The sequence below is a fragment of the Delphinus delphis genome, chromosome 5 (genome assembly GCF_949987515.2).
Source record: "Delphinus delphis chromosome 5, mDelDel1.2, whole genome shotgun sequence".
Lineage (NCBI taxonomy): Eukaryota > Metazoa > Chordata > Mammalia > Artiodactyla > Delphinidae > Delphinus > Delphinus delphis.
Genome location: NC_082687.1, coordinates 77,184,929 through 77,204,764, shown reverse-complemented (window position 1 = coordinate 77,204,764; position 19,836 = coordinate 77,184,929). Strand labels below are relative to the sequence as shown.

At 43.5% G+C, this 19,836-nt stretch overlaps 1 protein-coding gene across 2 annotated transcripts in view; it reads left to right on the top strand.

Annotated features, from left to right (window-relative positions):
- The window catches only part of C5H4orf19 (chromosome 5 C4orf19 homolog), an 84,209-nt gene extending 66,367 nt beyond the window's left edge, over nucleotides 1-17,842 (top strand). For both annotated transcript variants that reach the window (XM_060012716.1, XM_060012715.1), the window contains 2 exons: nucleotides 14,749-14,802; nucleotides 15,838-17,842. In XM_060012716.1, the coding sequence (XP_059868699.1) occupies nucleotides 14,771-14,802; nucleotides 15,838-16,771 (966 nt within the window). In that variant the 5' untranslated portion in view covers nucleotides 14,749-14,770 and the 3' untranslated portion in view covers nucleotides 16,772-17,842. The remainder of the gene's footprint in view (nucleotides 1-14,748; nucleotides 14,803-15,837) is intronic.
- Nucleotides 17,843-19,836: the final 1,994 nt, after the last annotated feature.

The following is a 19,836-nucleotide window of genomic DNA, read 5'->3' as shown; positions in this document are numbered from 1 at the left end:
AGAAAGAGAGTGTAAGTGGTAGCATCCCCTGGAATGTGGTCCGGAACCCCACCAGCCCCATTATCTGCTCACCTGTGGCCACAAGTCTTCTCCAGTCTTTTCCCAAGATTACTCAGGTGCTCCTTGCCTTATGTAACATGTTACATGACATAGTTTAATCTCATACTTTTAATACTCTATTAGTCATGTATTTATATGTCTGTCTTCCTTGCTAGACTGTGAACTCTTTTCAGCTCCCTGGAATCGAGTTCAGTACCTGTACGTAATAGGTGCTCAGGAAACACTTGGCGCATGAATGATGGGTGGTGAGCCCTTTAACAAACTGAGGAGATCTCTACCTCTTTGTGTCCTAGTTACTAGCAGAGTGTCTTGTCCTCAGTTAAGTGCTCAGGGATATTGGAGACCTCAGAACCATGCTCAGTCTTTTCAAGTGCAAAAACTATTTTTACTATACTTCAAAGAAACATTGGTGACCCAATTCTGCACATATAGGGTTTTCTGCAAACATGGGACAATCTGTTTTTTCTTGTCCTCTGACCAGTCCATGCTTCCAGCCTTGAGTCCAGAAGCACATTTATAAAATAAGGTGGTTGGGTGGTAGGATGTTCTCTAAGATTCGCTGAGGTTTGGGCATCTAGGATACTGGGAATGACCCAGAACTACTTCACTGTAAGCATCCAGCCCTGAGCTGTGCTTGCTTTTAAAGCTATCATTATTTATAGCTTTACAAGACTGTATTATATAAACGTCTCCCCACGTCGCCTCCTCTGCAACTTCCTCATCATTTCCAGAACTTAACTTTTTCTAAATGCTTCAGGTTTCTCCCAGACTTCTCCCACCTCCCAGATAAGGCTGCTTATCAGTGTTGGAGACATACTGTGTGTTGGAGACACGCCTAATTCCCACGCGGTTTCAGGGAGAATTTGGTCAGAACATCACCCATTTCTATTCACAGTGTCTAAAAGTCATTAAGCCAGTGGTTACATAATATTCTCATGGACAATGGCCATGAAGATGAGAGCAGCCCACATTTACTAAGAACCTACTGCTTGCCAATCATACTTTGCCAAGCCCATCACGTGTGTAAGCCATGTGATTCTCATAGGAACCCTGCACAATTAGATGTTACTGTTTCCTCTGTCTAATGGTTGGCAAAGCTGAGATTCAGAGAAGTTAAGCAGCTTACTCAAGGTCATCCAGCTTAGAACAGGCCAGTCCAGATTTTGACTCCAGAGCCCACTCCCTTCATTACAATAGACTGTCTTCTGTGTCCTGGATCTTAAAATTCTTCCTCCTCTTCTTCTGAACCCATATATGATTTTATACATGTACTTTGACCAGTCCTTCTGTTAACGTGGCCGTAAAAATGAAATCAACCACACACTAATGCAAGAGTGTCTCGGATGTTTTTAAGCAGATTCTCTACTAAAGATTGGTGATGCTGAGCTTCCAATCAGCCAGAGTCAAGATCAGCCCCAAGCTGAGTTGAGATGAGTTTTGTCAGATGATACGGTTACTATGGTGGTCAAGAGTATGAAGGAAGGGGGCCACTGAATCCCACATGAAAAAGACATAGAACTGCACATGTTAAGTGAAAACACGTCATCTTCCCTTCAAATTTTTGAAATCCTCTTCTCAAATACACTCTGTTTGTACCATCTGAAGATTCTCCAGAGTGTACTTGTTCATACTCCCTGAAACTGAAAAACACCCAGAAGGTCATGGCCTGCCCCCGTCTTCAGTTGTGTCTGAATCTTGGTGCTGTGGTCATGTATCCCTGATAATGATCTGGTTTGGTTTGGTGTTCAGTGATACAGTATATTGGTTCATCAGTGAACAAGATTCTACCCAAGTAGTCGAATTCAGGATAAATACCTAAGCCCGTATCATTGATGATAAATTGTCATTTTAAGTGAGATTGCGTACGTGATTAGTTGAGCTCTCTATGACGTCTCGTTCACTTCAGAGCTGTCTGTGATCATCTGCCTGACTTCCTCAAGGCATACTTCAAAAGCAATTGATAAGCACATGGTGATATCTGGATTACCAACTCTGTCTTAAACTGTTGAATTAGAGACTCACTGAAGGCTTTAGGGGCATATTAAAAATAAACTTCCTGCCACTACATTGATAATGGGGAATGGGTTAATACGGCCAGGTGCCCATGTGAATAATAGGAGCTACCCTTCGTACTTTAGTAGACGTGAGGAACATCGAAACGTATATTAACCGCCGTCACCCACACGCGGGAATGATGTTGAGTACTTTCACGAGATTATGCGAAGGTCCATGTGTCCCCCACACATTCTCCAGTGGCGGTTTTAGAATATATATAGGAAGAGTTTAAGAGCTTGGACGGGAAGATAGGAGACTTGTCTGGAAGTTACATTACACAGCAAACAAACTGATTTTGGGTGGGAAAGGGAAGAGAACTTGATGGAGTTGATGGAGGGGCTAAAGTCCCTTCCCCAGCCACTGTGGACACCCCCTCCCATGTCAGGTATGCAACAAGCAGCAACCTATACCATAGATAATACCAATTTTTGCAGAGTCCAATACTGTTATTGTATATTACTTAATAACTTAGCTAGAAAGCCTTTGACCAGGTATTATTTGTATTAGGCAAGGTCCAGCCAGGAATGGGAACTCTTCCTTTCAGACAGAGGGACATTATAATCAATGGGTTTTTATGTGGGTATTGGAAGAGCTGGGAAACCAAATGAGATGGTGAGGCAACACAGAGATGGTCGAGGCAGGGAGACATTACCACCCCAGGATGAGACACAGAACCAGATGCTGGGGTAATGGCTGGAGCCATGGTGAGGCACCATGGTTCTATCTGGCACCATGGAGGGTGGGACTCTTGGGTATCTATTGCTGTGGAGGAGATCTGGCCACTACCAGGATGAACAGCATACTGTCCGAAGTAGAGAGAAAGGGAAACATACCTTGACATCCCCCATCCTCCCCCTCTAGTCTTCCACCAGCACCTTCCACTGGTGGGACTACCCCGATCCGGAGGGCAAGGGTTCGTCAGCATTACGGTGCCTTGAGAAACTGAGTGGGCAAGGGGCAGGGACCAGTCTAAGAGCAGACAGGCAGTGGACCAGCCCAATGTCTTGGGTTTGTTTCATCTATTCCTCAGTTAGTAAACATTTAGGTTGTCCAGATTGACCCCCTATTATTGGACACGTGGTTTATTTTAACTTTTTCCTGTTATAACGCCCATAGAGAAGGATAAAATAACATAAATTAAAAACTGTTAAAAAGCAAATTCTGAAAAACAGACAGAATTTTTAGAAACCTAACAGGATTGTAAACTGCACCAATTGGAAGTGCAATTAGCAGTAATGACTACAGGTATTAGTTTTGGCCAACTTGGTTTGGGCCATATCATCAGTCACCAAAGGGGGCCAGTGGTAATTGTAGCCACCTCACTGTTGCCAGGAACTTCCCAAGCCACAAGCGTTCTTAGGGTGTTAGTCCTTCCCCTTTAAGTAGAGCTCACCTAGACCAACCAGCAACATAGCAAAACAAAGAGGCCTGCCTGCCTTCATTTCCATAAAGCCGTAAAGCAGGAACTCTCAAAGTGTGGTCCCCAGAGGGCAGCATTAGCACCCTGGGAGCTTGTTAGAAATGAGAGTTATTGCCCGCACAGACCCAGGAGGATGTCTTATGGACCCCGTGCCCTCTGCCTCTCAAAGTGCTCACCAGGATCCCCGCCCCTGTCCCCCATACACCCTAGTCTTTATTCAATAATGAGCTGCAGCTCATCTGATCCAGACAGGAGCCTACTCCCAGGAGTTTACAGTCCAGAGAATAGGGGCATAGCTTCTCAAACTTTCCCTAGAACTGTTCCCACCAAGAGTACAGGGAGAAGGAACTGGTCTAGAGGGCTGACCATAAGCTACCAACAGAATTTGAAATTTTCTGCAGAGCAGAAATTGAAACACAGAAGTAGAGAAAAAACGTATGGACACCAAGGGGGGAAAGCGGCGGGGGGTGGGGGTGGGGGTGGGATGAACTGGGAGACTGGAATTGACATGTATACACTGATGTGTATAAAATGGAGGACTAATAAGAACCTGCTGTATAAAAAAATAAATTAAATTAAAAAAATAAATTTATATGAAATTGCAAAGAGCTAAAAATATCCAAAAACATCTTTTAAGAAAACAGATAGAAGAACTTTCTCTGTTATTGCAAACCTAGAGTAATAAGAACAGTGGTTTTGGCAAAAGTAGATCAATGACACAGAATAGAGAGCTTAGTATCAGCACTAAGTATAAATGGAAACTTGACTTTTTACACAAATATTACTGCAGATAAGTGTAAAAAACTCACAAAATTTAAATAAACTTTGCAGGCATAATTGCTATCAATAGTTTTTTAAAGTAAACAACAACAAAAAGATGAATGATAACTCTATTCAACAGCCCTCACGGAATTTCTGTCTTATTCCCTATCTTCTTCTGTTAAAGCTACTGTCACGTGCTTATATCAGGTTTTTTTCCCTTCTTTACATTCATTTTCCTCTCTAAAAAAAAAAAAAAGCCTTCTGTTTAATTCTAATAATTCATGCAAATTTTGCCTTTTCAAACACAATATTCTGAATTTATTTTAAATCAAAAATAATGAGCTTCCTCCACAAAAACTTTCAAATTGGGCCATACTTATTTTATAGCTTATCTTTACCTCCTAATTCATGGCCACTTACCCTCATCCAGAAGATGGGGCCCCAAGACCAGCTCACACCATGGGCAGCCCACGGGGCCTGGGGCAGCACAAGGATGGCCATAGAGAAGGAGCAGTGAAATGGGCAGGCCCAGCAGCAGCAGAGCTAACATGGGAGAAACTGAACCCCTCCACAGCTCCTTCCTCCTGAAGCCTCTTCCACAGAATTATTGTCCAGAAAGACAGATCGCATTTGTGTGAAAAGAGGTGTCTATAGAATTGCCAGAGTTTTTTGACCCCGCCATGGTCTGGCCAGACTACAGAATAAATCCCATGCCCAGCCAGAGCTGGAGGAAGCCCTGCCGTAAGGTGGTGCTATGGCCACCAGGACTTAACACAATAATTGTCTGAATGTTTACCACATCACCTACTCCCTAACTTCACCACCTGGCAAAGCACCTACACCATTTGTGCCTTTAATTCTGTGTCTGAGGCCTTTCCCATACCAAGTCCTTCCCTTGAAATTAAATTATATAACCACTATATACTGCCATCTGGTGGCCAATAGATGAAACCACACCTATGAAATTCTATCAGAGCCCAAATCAAGAGGATCCAGTTCCCTTTTGCAAAAGCTAATGGATCACAAGCTGCTGCTTATTGTGTAAAGCAGTGGACTCAGAAAACAACAAAACCTACAAGAGGTATTATATTAATATAATATGAAATATATAAATATTATATAATTAATATATAATCAGGAAGTATTAATAATAATGAAAACAATAACAACAGCATTAGTAATAGCCACACTGTACCACTTTCAACTTTTATGTCCATTTACTTATCTATAAAATACTGGCTCCCAACCTTTGTGCAGTGTTGGTGGGAATGTAAATTGGTGCAGCCACTATGGAAAACGGTATGGAAGATCCTCAAAAAATTAAAAATAGAGCTACCATATGACCCAGCAATTCCACTCCAGGGTGTGTATCCAAAAAAGAAAATAAAACACTAATTCGAAAAGATCTATGCATCCCAATGTTCACAGCGGCACTGTTTACAATAGCCAAGATATGGAAACAACCTAAGTGTCCATCAACAGAAGAATGGATAAAGAAGGTGTGATATATATAATGGAATATTATTCAGCCATAAAAAAGAATGAAATTTACATTTACTCATTTACAACAACATGGATGGATGTAGAGAGTATGATGCTTAGTGAAAGAAGTCAGAGAAAGACAAATACTGATATATAAATATGATATCATATGACATATCATATGACAAATGTGATATATATGATATCATATATATGTGGAATCTAAAAAATAAAACAAATGAATATAGCAAAACAGAAACAGACTCACAGATACAGAAAACAAACTAGTGGTTACCAGTGGGGAGAAGGAAGGGGGGAGGGGCAAGACAATGGTATGGGATTAAAACTATTATGTATAAAATAGATAAGCAATGAGGATCTATTGTACAGCACAGGGAACTATAACCATTATTTTGTGATAACTTTAAATGGAGTACAATCTATAAAATATTGAATCACTATACTGTACACCTGAAGCTAATGTAATATTGCAAATCAACTACTCTTCAATTAAAAAAATAATAGGGAATTCCCTAGTGGTCCAGTGGTTGGGACTCAGCGCTTTCACTGCCGTGTCCCGGGTTCAATCCCTGGTCAGGGAACTAAGATCCCACAGGCCACGCAGTTCGGCCAAAATAATAATAATAATAATTCCTGGTTTCCACCTTAAAAGATTATTGTAAAGTAATAATCTAAGATTCATTCAATTCATTCAATCTTAAATTTCATTTGAGAAATGAAATTTCTTAAAACAGTACTTGATGCATATTAAACACTCAAATGTTAACTCCTTGTAATCATTAGTAAGTACTGGCAGGATGCCAAACATTACAGTAAATGCCGTACATACTTTTATCTCATTTAAATTTCAAAACAATCCTGATAAGCAGGAACTGTTATCATTCCCATTTTGCAGATTAGACAGCTAAAGGTCACAGAGGCTAAGAAATTTGCCTAGAGGTCACAAAGCTAATAAATGGTGGAGGTAGAATTGGAACCCACAACTCTGGCCCTAAATTATTCATTTAACCGCTGTGCTGACTTGCTGGTGTGATAAATCTTCTCAGATGCTTCTACATCCCGCCTCATGCACATACCCCAGCCCTGCCCCCCCCCCCACACACACACACACTCCCCCAGCACATCCCAGTGAAGGAGGTCCAGCAGGTGTACCTCCTCCTCTCTCAGAGTCCCCCTGACCTGAGTCCTCGCCCCTCCCAGGGAAGTTACTGTTGCACACACTCTCCCCATCTCAAGGCTCCAGGGCGTTGGTCAGCAGGACCCTATGGCAAAGAAGCCAAGGAGACATTTTCAAAGAGCTGCAGACCTAAGGGAATGAGATGAGAACTTGGGGCCTGAAGGAAGGAAACAGGAGGAGAAGCTCTGTGCATTCAGTCAGGATCATGGGTTGGGGTGACTGTGGACTTGGGACCCAAACGCAGCCCATCAGTATTGGGATGGGGTAGTTCACACACCACTGAGCAGAGCTCCCCACCTGCAAAACGGTGATATTGGTGCCTGCCTTGTCTCGGTGTTCAATGATAACGGTGTGTGAGCCGAGTCAGAGAGAGGGTCATGAGGGGAGGAGCCTTCCTTCGCTGATTCACCATTTCAATTGTTAGATTTGGAAGAGAGCTTTGATGTCATGGACTCATTGGGCAGATAAAGAAACTGAGGAATCAGGAGGTTACACAGCTTTCCCACATCCACATGGTTGATGATGAAGCCACTGCTGGAAAGTGGATTTCTCACACCTGGCACAGACTTTGCCTGGCTGAGTTCACCAAAACACCAACCACCACCTGGCAATAATTAGTTTGGGGCGTAAAACCCCTCCTGATAATTAGACTGTCATGACAGTTGTTTTTCCCAAAGTTCCACAGAACACAAGTTCTGTTGGTTGTTAATATTTTATGGGGAAAAAAAAAAGGCTCTGTGGTCAAATAATTTTGGAAACTACTGAGTTAAACAAGGTGAAATCGTTCTTTTTCATAACTATGAATGTGTTCATCTTTCATCTCTGCTGTTTCCAAACCTGTTTGACCAGGGAACCCTTTGGCAGGGGTTTGAACACACCTCTGCACAAATATTCCATCAAACCCAGTCCTAAGTGATGCTGATACACATATGGTAGCACATTGACTGTTGGGAGTGCATCAAATGAACTATTTGATGGTGCTGATAATAACCGTCTTCTTATAGTCTTTCCAGTTCTCCAAAATCACTGAAGTTCAACCTCTTTAGGAGAAAAGGGAACACACCAGAAAATTTTGTCCCAGAGAGTTTTCAAAGCCTTCCCAGAAAGGAGGATATGATTCTGCTGAGGAAAGAGATTGAGTAGTAGTCAAGAATTATCTTCTTGTCCTTTTTCCACTGTAGATTCAATACTGTCTATGGAGTTGGGCAGGCAGTCTTTAATTTCTTTTATAAAGCACCTGGTGGTCTCTTCAGTGTGTGGTAGTTATTTTTATCCAATCCTCTTGAGTCTAAGAGGTCAGTACCCAGAAGTGACTCACTACATATTTTTCAACTTTACCTGCTGGCCAGATTAAGGTGAAATCCTGGACTGTTTTCTAAACACTGGCAAGTTGGTTTTTCAAAACGGAGTTGAAATTTAAGTGTTTAATTTTATTATGTCTCTTCCAAACACTCCAACTTCTCTCAACTCAAACCACTTGCCAGAAGCTGCTCTGAAAATTCATTCATTGACTAGAGCCCTCGAAGCAGGTCGTCCTTGACCCTTGGAATTACATAACTGTAATTCCCAAGCTGGGAAGAGGACCCACGGTTCCTCCCGTCTCTCTCAGTTCGTGTCATGCACTTGGCTTTTGGTTTTGGACCACTGGGTGGAGTGAGATTTGATCATGGAAAAGGTAGACCTTCTACTGGAATAATTTATAAAAGCTCATACTCAGGCTTCCCTGGTGGCGCAGTGGTTGAGAGTCCGCCTGCCGATGCAGGGGATGTGAGTTCGTGCCCCGGTCCGGGAAGATCCCACATGCCGCGGAGCGGCTGGGCCCGTGAGCCATGGCCGCTGAGCCTGCGAGTCCGGAGCCTGTGCTCCACAACGGGAGAGGCCACAACAGTGAGAAGCCCGTGTACCGCAAAAAAAAAAAAAAAAAAAAAAAAAAAAAGCTCATACTCACCATTCATTCATTCACACCTGTCACTCACCAATCATTCCTTTATTTGAATAACAGGTGTGACGTGCTCCAGGCAAGCTGGCTGCTGCCCTGGATTAGGCATTGCCTGCGAGGGGCTTGTGTTCAGTAAGGGAGGCTGACAGCTGATGAACAGCAATGCCCTAGACTGTAAGTCCCCTTCTGAGATGGGGCAGCCCAAGGACAGGAAGCATCTTTGCCTTCAGTGTTCTAGTGCCTGGGGCTGGATATTGAGGAAAGGTCTTTAGTACATACTCAGAATGACAGCTAAATCCAGAAAGGCCCGTGGGCTTTTGATGAGCTCCTTTCCTTTTCTCCATGTGCTTCCTTATAGGGAATAGCTTAGTAGCAATGGTTTCCTGTAGGTAATGGGTCCTAGCCCGGAGACAAGCGGAACAAGAACAGACATCAGATTAGTGGTTTTTTTTTTTAAACTTCCCACTATTTTTTTTCCTTTTAACTTTTGGTTTTGACATCATATCAGACTTACTAAAAAGTTGCAAGAAAAGTACAAAGGACCCTCATAAAGTCACAGTCCCCAAACGTTAGCATTTGCTTTATTTTTCTCTCTTTCTCTACACATACACACACAATCTTTTTCCTGAATCATTTTAATAAGTTACAGGTACCATGCCCTTCTACTCCTAAATACTTTACTCTGCATTTCCTAAGAACAAGGGCATGCTTTTATATAACTCCAGACCAATAATCAAGATCAGGACATTTACATTGGTTTAATACTACTACCTAATCTACAGACCTATTCATATTTCACCAGTTGTGTCAATAATGACCTCTTAAAAAAGATCATGATTGCATTTGGTTGTTGTGTCTCGTCCATCTCCTTTAATCTGAAATAGTTCTTTAGTCTGTCTTTGTTTTTCATAAAGTTACATTTCTTTAAAGAGCACAGACCAGTTGTTTTGCAGAATAGCCCATAATTTGGGTTTGACGTTGCCTCCTGCTTCAATCCAGATTATACTCTTTTGGTAGAAAAACCACAGAAGTGACTCCAAGTTCTCAGTGCATCACATCCAAGGCTGCCGACTAGTCTCGTTACTCACGATGTTAACCCTTGATTATTTGATTTAGGTGCTGTGAACCAGGTTTCTCCACTGTGAGGATACTGTTTTACCCCTAAGCGTGTGGTGGGGAGCTACTTTGAGACTAAATATCCCATTCTCCTCAAGTTTTCACCCGCTGGTCTCAGCATCTGTTGATGATTCTTGCTTACCTCAACTGTTCCTGTGATGGTTGTCAAATGGTGATTTCTCTAGTTCCATTATTCCTTGTATGTTTGTTAGCTGACTGTCTACTTGTAAGTCAGAGCTTTCCCCTTTTTAGATTTATATCCTAAGGATTCATAGACCCTTGTTTTATTCAATGCATTATAATCCTTTATGTTAGTATTTATTCTCATGTTCATGTTGTTCTGTATTTGGCCAGTAGAACCCCTGCCAGCTGGTCCTGTGTCCATTTGACCTGTCCGTGTCATTCTTTAAGATCATCACAATCAGAGGCAGCCCTTTCCAGCTGGGTTGAGCCTTTTTCTATATTCCTTGACTTCCTGATGGATACTCAGTCAAATTCTCTGTCTGGTTGCAAAACTCCTGCCTCCCCCCAGTCTCCCCGTTTCTCCCCACCTTCATCACTAACTCCCTTGTGAAACCAGATTTTCCTGCAAGGGGACTTGACTAGTAACTGATGGGGCTTTAGCGTGCCCGTCTTCAAACACAGTACTGTGTAATTTCAACACGGAACACAGGACAAGAGTCAACGTCCAACACAGGAGTCCAGGAGCAGGCAGGCGCCAGCAGTGGGTGGACACACCATCCTAACGGTGTTTGCTTTTCTCCTGTGCAAACCAGATGACGGTTGCGAAGGCTTTGCCTTTTGCTTCTCTGTTGCTCTTTTCCACTCCAAAGAGAAAGCAAATTCTGATTCTGCTCCATAATAAAGGGCCCCAGACAACTGAGTTCTCACCTTTAAGCCAGATGTTGTCAAAGTGAGGTGGGAGAGAAAGAGACAGACTGCCCGTTTTGAATTCGGTTTTACTTCAGAAGAGCATATATCTTTCTCCCCACGTCCGTGTGCCACGCTGGACCTGGAGTATTTCCTTTTTGCACCTGGAGATGGGAGACCTCCTCGCCAAAAGCAAGATGTGGTGTGGCAGGGACACATGAAAAGAGAAACAGATCAGGTTTGATGTTAGGAATCATCATAGAAACAAGAATCACTGTAGACACAGGCGGGCAGGGGTTGGGTGTAAATGCATTAGTCCCCACCCTTTTCGTCAGCGGTCACTCAACCTTGGACGTTGGAGCCTATCTCACTGAGAGAAGGAATGTCGCTGGGGAAGGAAAACACAGCATGGTGAGAGAGGGCAGGACCTCTAACCAGGAAGAGGCTGCCTCCACTGGGCTGGGGAGAGAGAGGCACAGAGCGTGGCCCTGGGTACGGGACCAGGTCTGTAGGAACCCCAGGGGGTGCACCCTAAAGGGAGGCAGCGGGGGGTGGGGGGGACTGTAAACTTGACTTGAAAAGGGAGAGTCATCAAAACACCTTTTATAACTACATGGCTTTGAAGAAAAATACAGATCCTGTGGTTTTCCAGGGAAAGGGGCGGGTGGTGAAAGCCACAGATGACATGTCGGTTCTCCTAGAAACAGGGAAGCAGAGGCTCTGGAGTTGGGCTCTTAAATCTCAGCAGTAATCTCACTTCCGGGCACGTTGCTTGTGTGGCCACAGCGCCAGCAGCAGAGGGTGGGGACAGCCAGCCAGCCTGGCGAGGGTGCCTCAGGGTCAGAATGACCTTGATCAGCCTCAGAGACGCTGGGAAAGCCAGGTGTCGCTCAAGACAAGCCTCTTTCATTCTTTCTTCTTTCCAGAAGAAAACCTTCCCTACCTACGACTCTGGAACCCACCTGCCTGACATTTTTCAGTAATTCACATCTCACGATTGCTTCAATTACATCATTAAGACCTGTAGTCTGCCCCTCTCTCAAACACTTTTTTCTTTTTCTTTTTTTCTTTTCTTTGACTTTTTTTCTTGCCTCCTATCCTCCTGACTTTTTAAAAACAGATTCCAAGATAAACAAAGGTACTGCAAGCATGGAAACGCCAGATTTTGAGGGCGCAAGTGGGGAGGGGAGGGGCTGATGGTGGGGAGGAAGCGCACAGGGGGCTCTTGAACCTGTTATCCAGCTGATATATAAATTATTTGCAGCAAATGGACATAAGTGGGGAGCAGAGGCTGGAAACAAAATCCTGGGCTTGGAAAATGGGGTAATTTCATTGAGAGTGCATTGAAAAAGGAAAAGGTTGTACACATATCGCTGGCTAAGCCACCAGTGATTTCTCTCTCTGTGGAATTCTTGTTGCACTTGGGGTGCGCGTCTTTCAGTTGGCGCCACAGTTGATAGAAATATACCATTTGGCCCTTATTCTGGAAACAAGTATTACTTGGTATTGTTAATGCTCTTGTTTGTATGTGTGTGTACGTCATGACAACTAGATTCTTTCTTTCTTAGGTGCAAAGCTTCCGTCTTTTTGTTTAAGCATGCTGTATCTAGACAAAGCTGAGTAATAAGTATATGCTTATTATGAATATTAACTCATATAATCTCCAACAATGCTATGTGGTAGATGCGTCATTATCCCCATTTACAGATGAAATAGCTGAGGCCCAAAGTTACACGGCAGAGCTGGGACCTGACCCAAATAATCCAGGCAATCTCCCCATCTCAAATCTGTAATCACATCTGCAAAGACTTTCTTTCTTGATCACACGAGGTAACAGTCACAAGTTCCAGAGATTAGAATGTGGATGTTGGATATCTTTATGTATGTGTGGCGGGGGGGGGTGTAAATCTAGTTTCCTCTAACCAACCAACTAGTCTATACTTCTTAAAAGGCACCAGTAATTTTCTCTGTGGTTAAAGGCTTATGAAGTAGCATCCTGGGAAATTCATGCATGATTGAAAAGAAGGAGAGAGAACAGAGGAAGCAGTGACACAGCTGACGATGAGCGATCCCTCTCTCTCCCTAGTACATGCATCTCATGGAGACAAAGGGACTAGGGCTTAAGATTCTGTCACTGGCTTGTCTTCTTAAAGGTTGTAGCTGTTAGAGATGGAAGATGACTTAAAGTTTCTTCCATACTAATTTTTAGGATTTTCAGAAAAGACCAGAACAGTGTGGTCAGTTTTACATGAAGAGAAGGTTTTATTCAGAGGGCAATCATGAGGGGAAAATGCAACTTGGGAGAGGCCAGGGGACAGAGGGCAGGTGGGAAATGAAAGAAGCAAAGACATGAGTCCATCTGCCACCAGCAAGCCCGAAGGGGCGTGTCCTTGAACTGCCAGAGAGTGGAGTCCATGGATCGTAGCCAGGATGGGACTCGTGGTGGGAAAAGCAAAACAGAAGCAGTTTAGTCCAAGTAAAGCTTGTGATGATCCCTCCAGCTCTAATCTCCTCAGGTCTGTAACATGGAACGTAGAGATCAGCTGCCGTACCCTGACATCTTTTAATGCTGAGTAGCTAATCCCCTGCCGCGGAAACCTCTCCACTCTCTTACACCATCTGCTGCTGCACGTGGGCTGCACCCCGGTTAAGCCCACGTCCCCTGTGGAAGGCAATGGAAGAGAAAACGCACAGGTCCTTTTCAGTCCCACCTTTCTCTCCCTAACATTCGTCAACCTGTTTTTTCCTCATTTGCAAAGTGGAGATGGCATAACTCCCAGGGCTGGGGAAAGGTCTGGCACAAGAGACAAGTGTAAATAAATGTTTGAGAACTCTGAATCTGTGATTTTAGATACGTGAAGGTATTCCGGGTAACCAGTGCCCTCCCTGAATCGCGTTATCCTTTTGCCAAAAATTGTAACTCTACTAACTTTGAGTGTATCTAGGAAAGAAAAAGCAAACTTAATTCCTATTAAAATGTCATTCAGCCTCCCCGGCCCAGTCCAGGCCGAGAGCGCCCGCCTGCTGCTTCCGCTCTCCGCGCAAGCGCCCGAAGCTCGGCCGGAGAGCGGCGGAGCCGCCGGCGGGGCCGGGAGAGGAGCGGGCGCCGCTGGCCGGGAAGGTGCTGGAGGCCACGGTCCGCGTGTTGAAGGTGCAGCTCCCCGCGTTATCTTAAGCAGCTCCCAGTCCCCGAGAGCATTACCAGGATCGCCCGGCTCACAGTTTCAGAATGGCTTTGATTATTGCCTTTCCTCGGTGTACTTGCACTACCTTGCGGTTCGTCCATTCCTCCCGAAGAAAAAGCAGCAGAAGGATAACTTGATTAATCTTACAATACAAAAGGAAAATCCCAAAGTGGTGAATGAAATAACCATTGAAGATTTGTGTCTTACTAAAGCAGCTAATTGTAGGTGTTGGCGTTCTAAGACGTTTCCTGCCTGTGATGGTTCACACGATAAACACAACAAATTGACTGGAGATAATGTGGGTCCACTAATACTGAAGAAGTATAATAGTAATGAATTAGGATGGAATTCAATTCTGTGCTGTAAAATCTTATAACAGTATTTTTCCATTCTTTGTTTATAGAAGATCTTTCAAATGGTAGTCTTAAGTATTGCTACTGGTTGAATAATTATTTCTGCCAATTTATTTTACACTACTGTTTATATTTGACACTTTGTATATTCAGTCATTTATATAGAATTAAATCGCGCAACACTTTCACTCTGATTTCAAAGAATTAATGTATCTTCCTACAATAAAACGAACACTTTTTATTTTAAAAATAAAATAAAATAAAATGTCCTTCACTCTGTTCTCTCCTTTTTATGCCTTTTTTTCCAGATGATAACAAAAAGCAATCCAGATGGGGTGCAGGTGCTGTAAAATGCTACAAAGGTAACATTGAACAAAACGTCCCATCCGAATGGAGGAATTTGTGATTACTATGCAAGCACTTTAAACACCCTGCATGGGTTCAATGCATTCACCCAGCTTGGGGCATGACCACCATTGCCAGGAAATTAAGAGTTTGGAACCACTTTAATGTCATTTAAAAGAACACGAGGCCTGGATTTTTAAACATTTTTTGCGCAATGCTCAGAGTGTGTTGGGAACGCTGTCTTTCTCTGAGGCTGAATTTGGTTTGGGTTGAATTTACATTCCTCCAGAGAGCTTCAATGCAAAGAAAGTTTGAGTTTTTGAAGATGCCTGAAATGGCATCACTGAAAACACCCCAGTCACATATGTGCTTTCAATTTTGTCCAGATTCTATTTCATAAAAATTTGGGCAACATGAATATAATTCTGTATAAAATAAAGGGGAAAAATTAACTGATGATTTTGCTTCCTTGACAAAACTATCTTTATTATGTTAGTTCTGTTCCGTATCTATATCTATCTATATATAGATCTATATATAGATAGATATAGGTATACACACACACACACACCTACCTACATATATAAGTTTTATTCCACTATAATTATAATCTGATGTTAGGCTCTATTCAGAAAAATATTTATTGTAAGTATCTTTCCTGCTAGTCCAGACTTCATATTTTAATTACTACATAATATTCCATTGAGGGGTTGAACCATCAGTTCTTAACCAGTTATTTTCCTGTTGTTGGATATTTGTTTTATTTATTTACATTTTTTGTTTGTTTTTCAATTTCATGACCCACTTTGTTCTGTAACTTCTTCCTGCCCTTTTTTGAATCCCTTCTTAAGATCTATTTCCAGTTGGTAGAACATTTTTATACCAACTATATATATTTAATGAGGCACACATATAGACTTAAAAGAGTAATCATGGAAATTTATAGGAATTGTAGAAAACAGCAGAGCCTGTAGTAGATATATTAATAATGAAAGTTAGTTATTAATAAAGTTAATACTTAACCCGACTGGTCTCCCTTCTTCTCACCCCAGCTATCTCTTGGATCCAGTTCAAGTGCCCTCCCCTGGTTATGTCAACGAAGTAAACAGCTGCAAGTTAGATGAAGACGATGCCGTTAAGTTAAAAGGCAAACAGAGCCGCGAAGTGCTGGTACACAAGGATGACCCTCCGAGCGAGAGCTCCAAGAGGACCACGAGCAGGTACCAAACGGCTGCGCTGCAGGAGCCCTGCGGGCCGCCCCAAGGACCGCTTCTCCCGGGGGACACGGCCGGGGGACCCTGCGCTGAGAAGACTGGCGGGGCCGTCAATGGCCTCGGCCCCGCTGCTGCCCTGCAACTCGCTGGCGATCCCGGGTGCCCCCAGGGGGACAGGGGCTCCTGGGCCAGTGCCACAAACAAGGGTCACACGACTCGGCCCTTCCTTGGAGGAGGAAGCGCCAGGCAACCGGACTGCGTGCTGCTGGCTTCAGGAGAGACCCGTGTCATCGGAAACGGCGACTCCAGCGCGTCTTGCGCGGCAGGGCATCCCGCCTGGGAAATCCCAGACCACGTCCTCCAGATACCCGCCCCCGATTACCCTCAGCTGTGGGGCTCAGCCGACGACGACGCAGATCACGTTGATCGCGAAGAAAAGGACTGCCTTTTCAAGAGCCACACAGAGGAGGAGCCCGGGCAGGGCGCTCCCCCCGGGGCGGGGGAGCGTGGTTTGAATATGCCCTTCTCGGTGAAGAGAAGCTGGGATTCGTTAAACGAGGCCGTGGCAACTGAAGTTCTAAGTGTATACTTTAAAGAAGAGGATCCTGCACAGGACGTACCTGTGGTCGAGTCGAGAAACGGGTGGGAGGAGACCCAGGGCTCCCCTGGAGATGCGAGTGGGGAGACGGCGGATGAGGACGCAGAGGTGGCCGAAGCCCTGGCCGCTTTAGAGGCAGCTACTGCGGGAGAAGATGTGGACGAGGCAGAGTAGGGGAGCGGCTTTGCGCCGGCAAGGAAGCCAGCGTTGCGCTGGGCGTACGGGGCTGGGTTTGCTCCTTAGACACAGAGCTGATGACCGCAGCGCGGATGGGTGGCAGCCTTACCGGTGGTTGACACCCAGCAGCTGTTCTGATGGCTGTGAGCGCCTGGGCCACACCGCTTGTTAAACATGGAGAGTACCACCGTCTAGATGGGCTAAAACTCGAGACACGAGAATAAAAGTCAGAGTGGGCCACAGTGCTCGTGTCCACAGCGCATGCAGACATTAAACAGCCTGCTCGGCACCCCGCACGACTCCCCCAGAACATCTGGTGCAGATGTCCCTGAGGATGCGCTGACGTCCCAGCGCTTAATCCCAAGGGCTTAAGGTTCACAGAACATTCTGTTTGACTCTAAATTCTCTATCTTGCTTTTGAGAGCCAAACGTTATACCCAACCCGAGAAAGGTAACTACCCCCACCTAAAGTGCCTAATGTATGGTTTACCTTCAGGGACAATCACCCAGGGAACTAATAACTAACCACTTGTTGGACCGGGGGTGAAGCTCAGCAGCTTCCAGGGTGGAGCACGAGCCGCCCGTAAACACATGGTTAGTCATTAGCTGTGATATCAGGACACCTTGACCTTAATTTTTTTACATTATTACTTTTTAATCTCCTGTGGGATTGGGGAGTCTGGTCCAAATAATTATTTAAACTGCTTGTGTCAAATTCAGGTTTTCATGAGATTTGGAACAGCAAAGAGATAGATGGAGTGTTTTGTGCCATGTTAATGTCTGATTGTGATTAAAATATAGCAACATATGTGTCTGTGTGTCTTAACTCAAAAGTGCTTCTAATTTTCCCAGACTGAGCATTAGTGACCCTTGATGTTTCTTTCAATTTAAACAGCTAGACTATTAAATTACAGATGAAGAGGAGACTAGGTTGGTTTGCCAAGAATGGCTTTGACTCTCTGTCCCTGTAGTTCAAACTCTTGACACCATGATTACCTGTGCAGATCTGACCTTTAGGATGAATAGCCCTCTCTGGGTTTCAGCCTTCTAATTTATAAACAAGGACAGCCATTTAGACATGGCTTGATGGAGAATTTAGAGGATGGTCAAGAGTATTTAGAAAAATACCAACATGGAGGATGATTTATTATGGTGTTTCATAACACAGGCTCTAAAATCTGACCTTGGTTGGATTTCCAGCTTTGCATGTGACCTTGGGCAAGGAATGTATCCCTTCTATTTGCCCATTAATTAAGTGAGAATAATAATATGTATTTCTAGAGATTGTCATAATGTCATCGCTCCATTTTGGTAATTATTTAACATAAACATGATTTCTGAGCCTAACAGACTGACATTTCCCTGGGTTTGCTTGATGGCAAGCCACCTCTACATACAAGGTCACTCAGAGCTTTTAAAGGCTAAACTGTTGGCATCGCTAATTGCGTTGTTGGTTTACTGTTCTGTTTAGTACACCAGATGCTTAATATTTCAAAGTGGTTCCTTCAACAATTTCCTAAGTGTACCTGTTGGGATCAGGTCCAGCTGCATGTGATAAATGTCTTATAAAAATAGAGATTTATTTACCTTTTCTGTAAAAGAAGTCTGGAGGTAGCAGTCCAGGCTGGTAGAGGATGCCATGGTATCAGCGACTTATGTTCCTTCTATCATTTGGCTTCCGTCTCAAGGTTACTGCGTGGTCCACAACGGCTGCTGGGGTTCCAGTCACTCATTTGCTTTCCATGCAGGAAAAAGAATAACAGGTCAGAAGATCTCACTCCCTCTCTGTTAAGGACCTTCTAGAAGTGTAATTCAACCTTTCCACTTGTTTCTCATTGGTCAACATCTGGTTACTTGGTCACATCCAGCTGCCAGAAAGGCTAGGAAGACTTACCTTTCTAGCTATGAGCATGGCTTTCCCAACTAAATTCAGGATTCAGTTACAGGGAAGGGGGAGAATGGACGCTGAGTTATGAGATGGTCTGCTTACAGTCTGCCACACCAGGTCCTCAAAACACAAAAGCCCGGGATAGAGCTGATTTGAAAGAGATTGAAAGATATTTACAGTTAGTGTGACAAAGGAGGAGTCTGAACCTTTGGTCCAAGGAGGACTGGACAGCTACAGCCTTCCCAGCTTCCCATGGGTATCTCCAAAACAGAAGGATGAAAGAAGAAAAATCGGACAAGGAAAGGGGAAAGTGAGGTATTCCTGCAGACAAGTCTCTTTCCCTGGCACAGAAACACACTTCTGCATTTACATGTTTACCTAATTTTACATTTTAGGACGGCTACAGAGAGTTCACCATGATTAAAAACTCTCGACTTTTAAAGATTCTTTATATATATTTAGAAAATTCTTTATATAAAGAATATAAAGATTCTTTATATGTGAATAACTGCTTCAAAAAGGTTAACGGAATTTCATGTGTTTTGTTAAAAGCAGCCCTGGCCCCAATATCCAGGCTCCACTAAAGAACATCAGGGCAAATGTCAGAATCTTTAGGTTGAGAAGAAACTCCAGATTTTAGCTTTTTCCCCGCAGCTTGTCTAGCAGCTGAGAATCCTGCTCTGTGCAATGTCTTCTTTCTGCAACCTGGTCCCACCCCTTATCAAAAGTGGTGCTGTTGATAGTGATGCTTTTCAAACATTCTGGACAGTCTGACAGCATAGATGCACTCTGAATGTAAGGCACTGGCTGTGATTAGAAGTGGACATCACAATCCAGAAAGGAGGAGATATATGTATATGTAGAGCTGATTCGTTTTGCTGTACCGTATAAACTAACACAATATTGTACACCAACTATACTCCAATTAAATAGATATATATAGAGAGAGAGATATATATTAAGAAGTGGACATCACAGTCTCCTTGATCTTAGCAAACTGCATTGCATGGCTATTTACCATGTTAAATCTTGATTTTGATATAAGATTATTTCTATATTACATGTAGTTTTCTTGAGCTAGGAAGTTACATTTCACTTTTTACTGATAGTTGAACTATCATATAAATATGACATTAGATGTTTTTCCCTGGTTTCCAAGGCAGATGGTAGCATA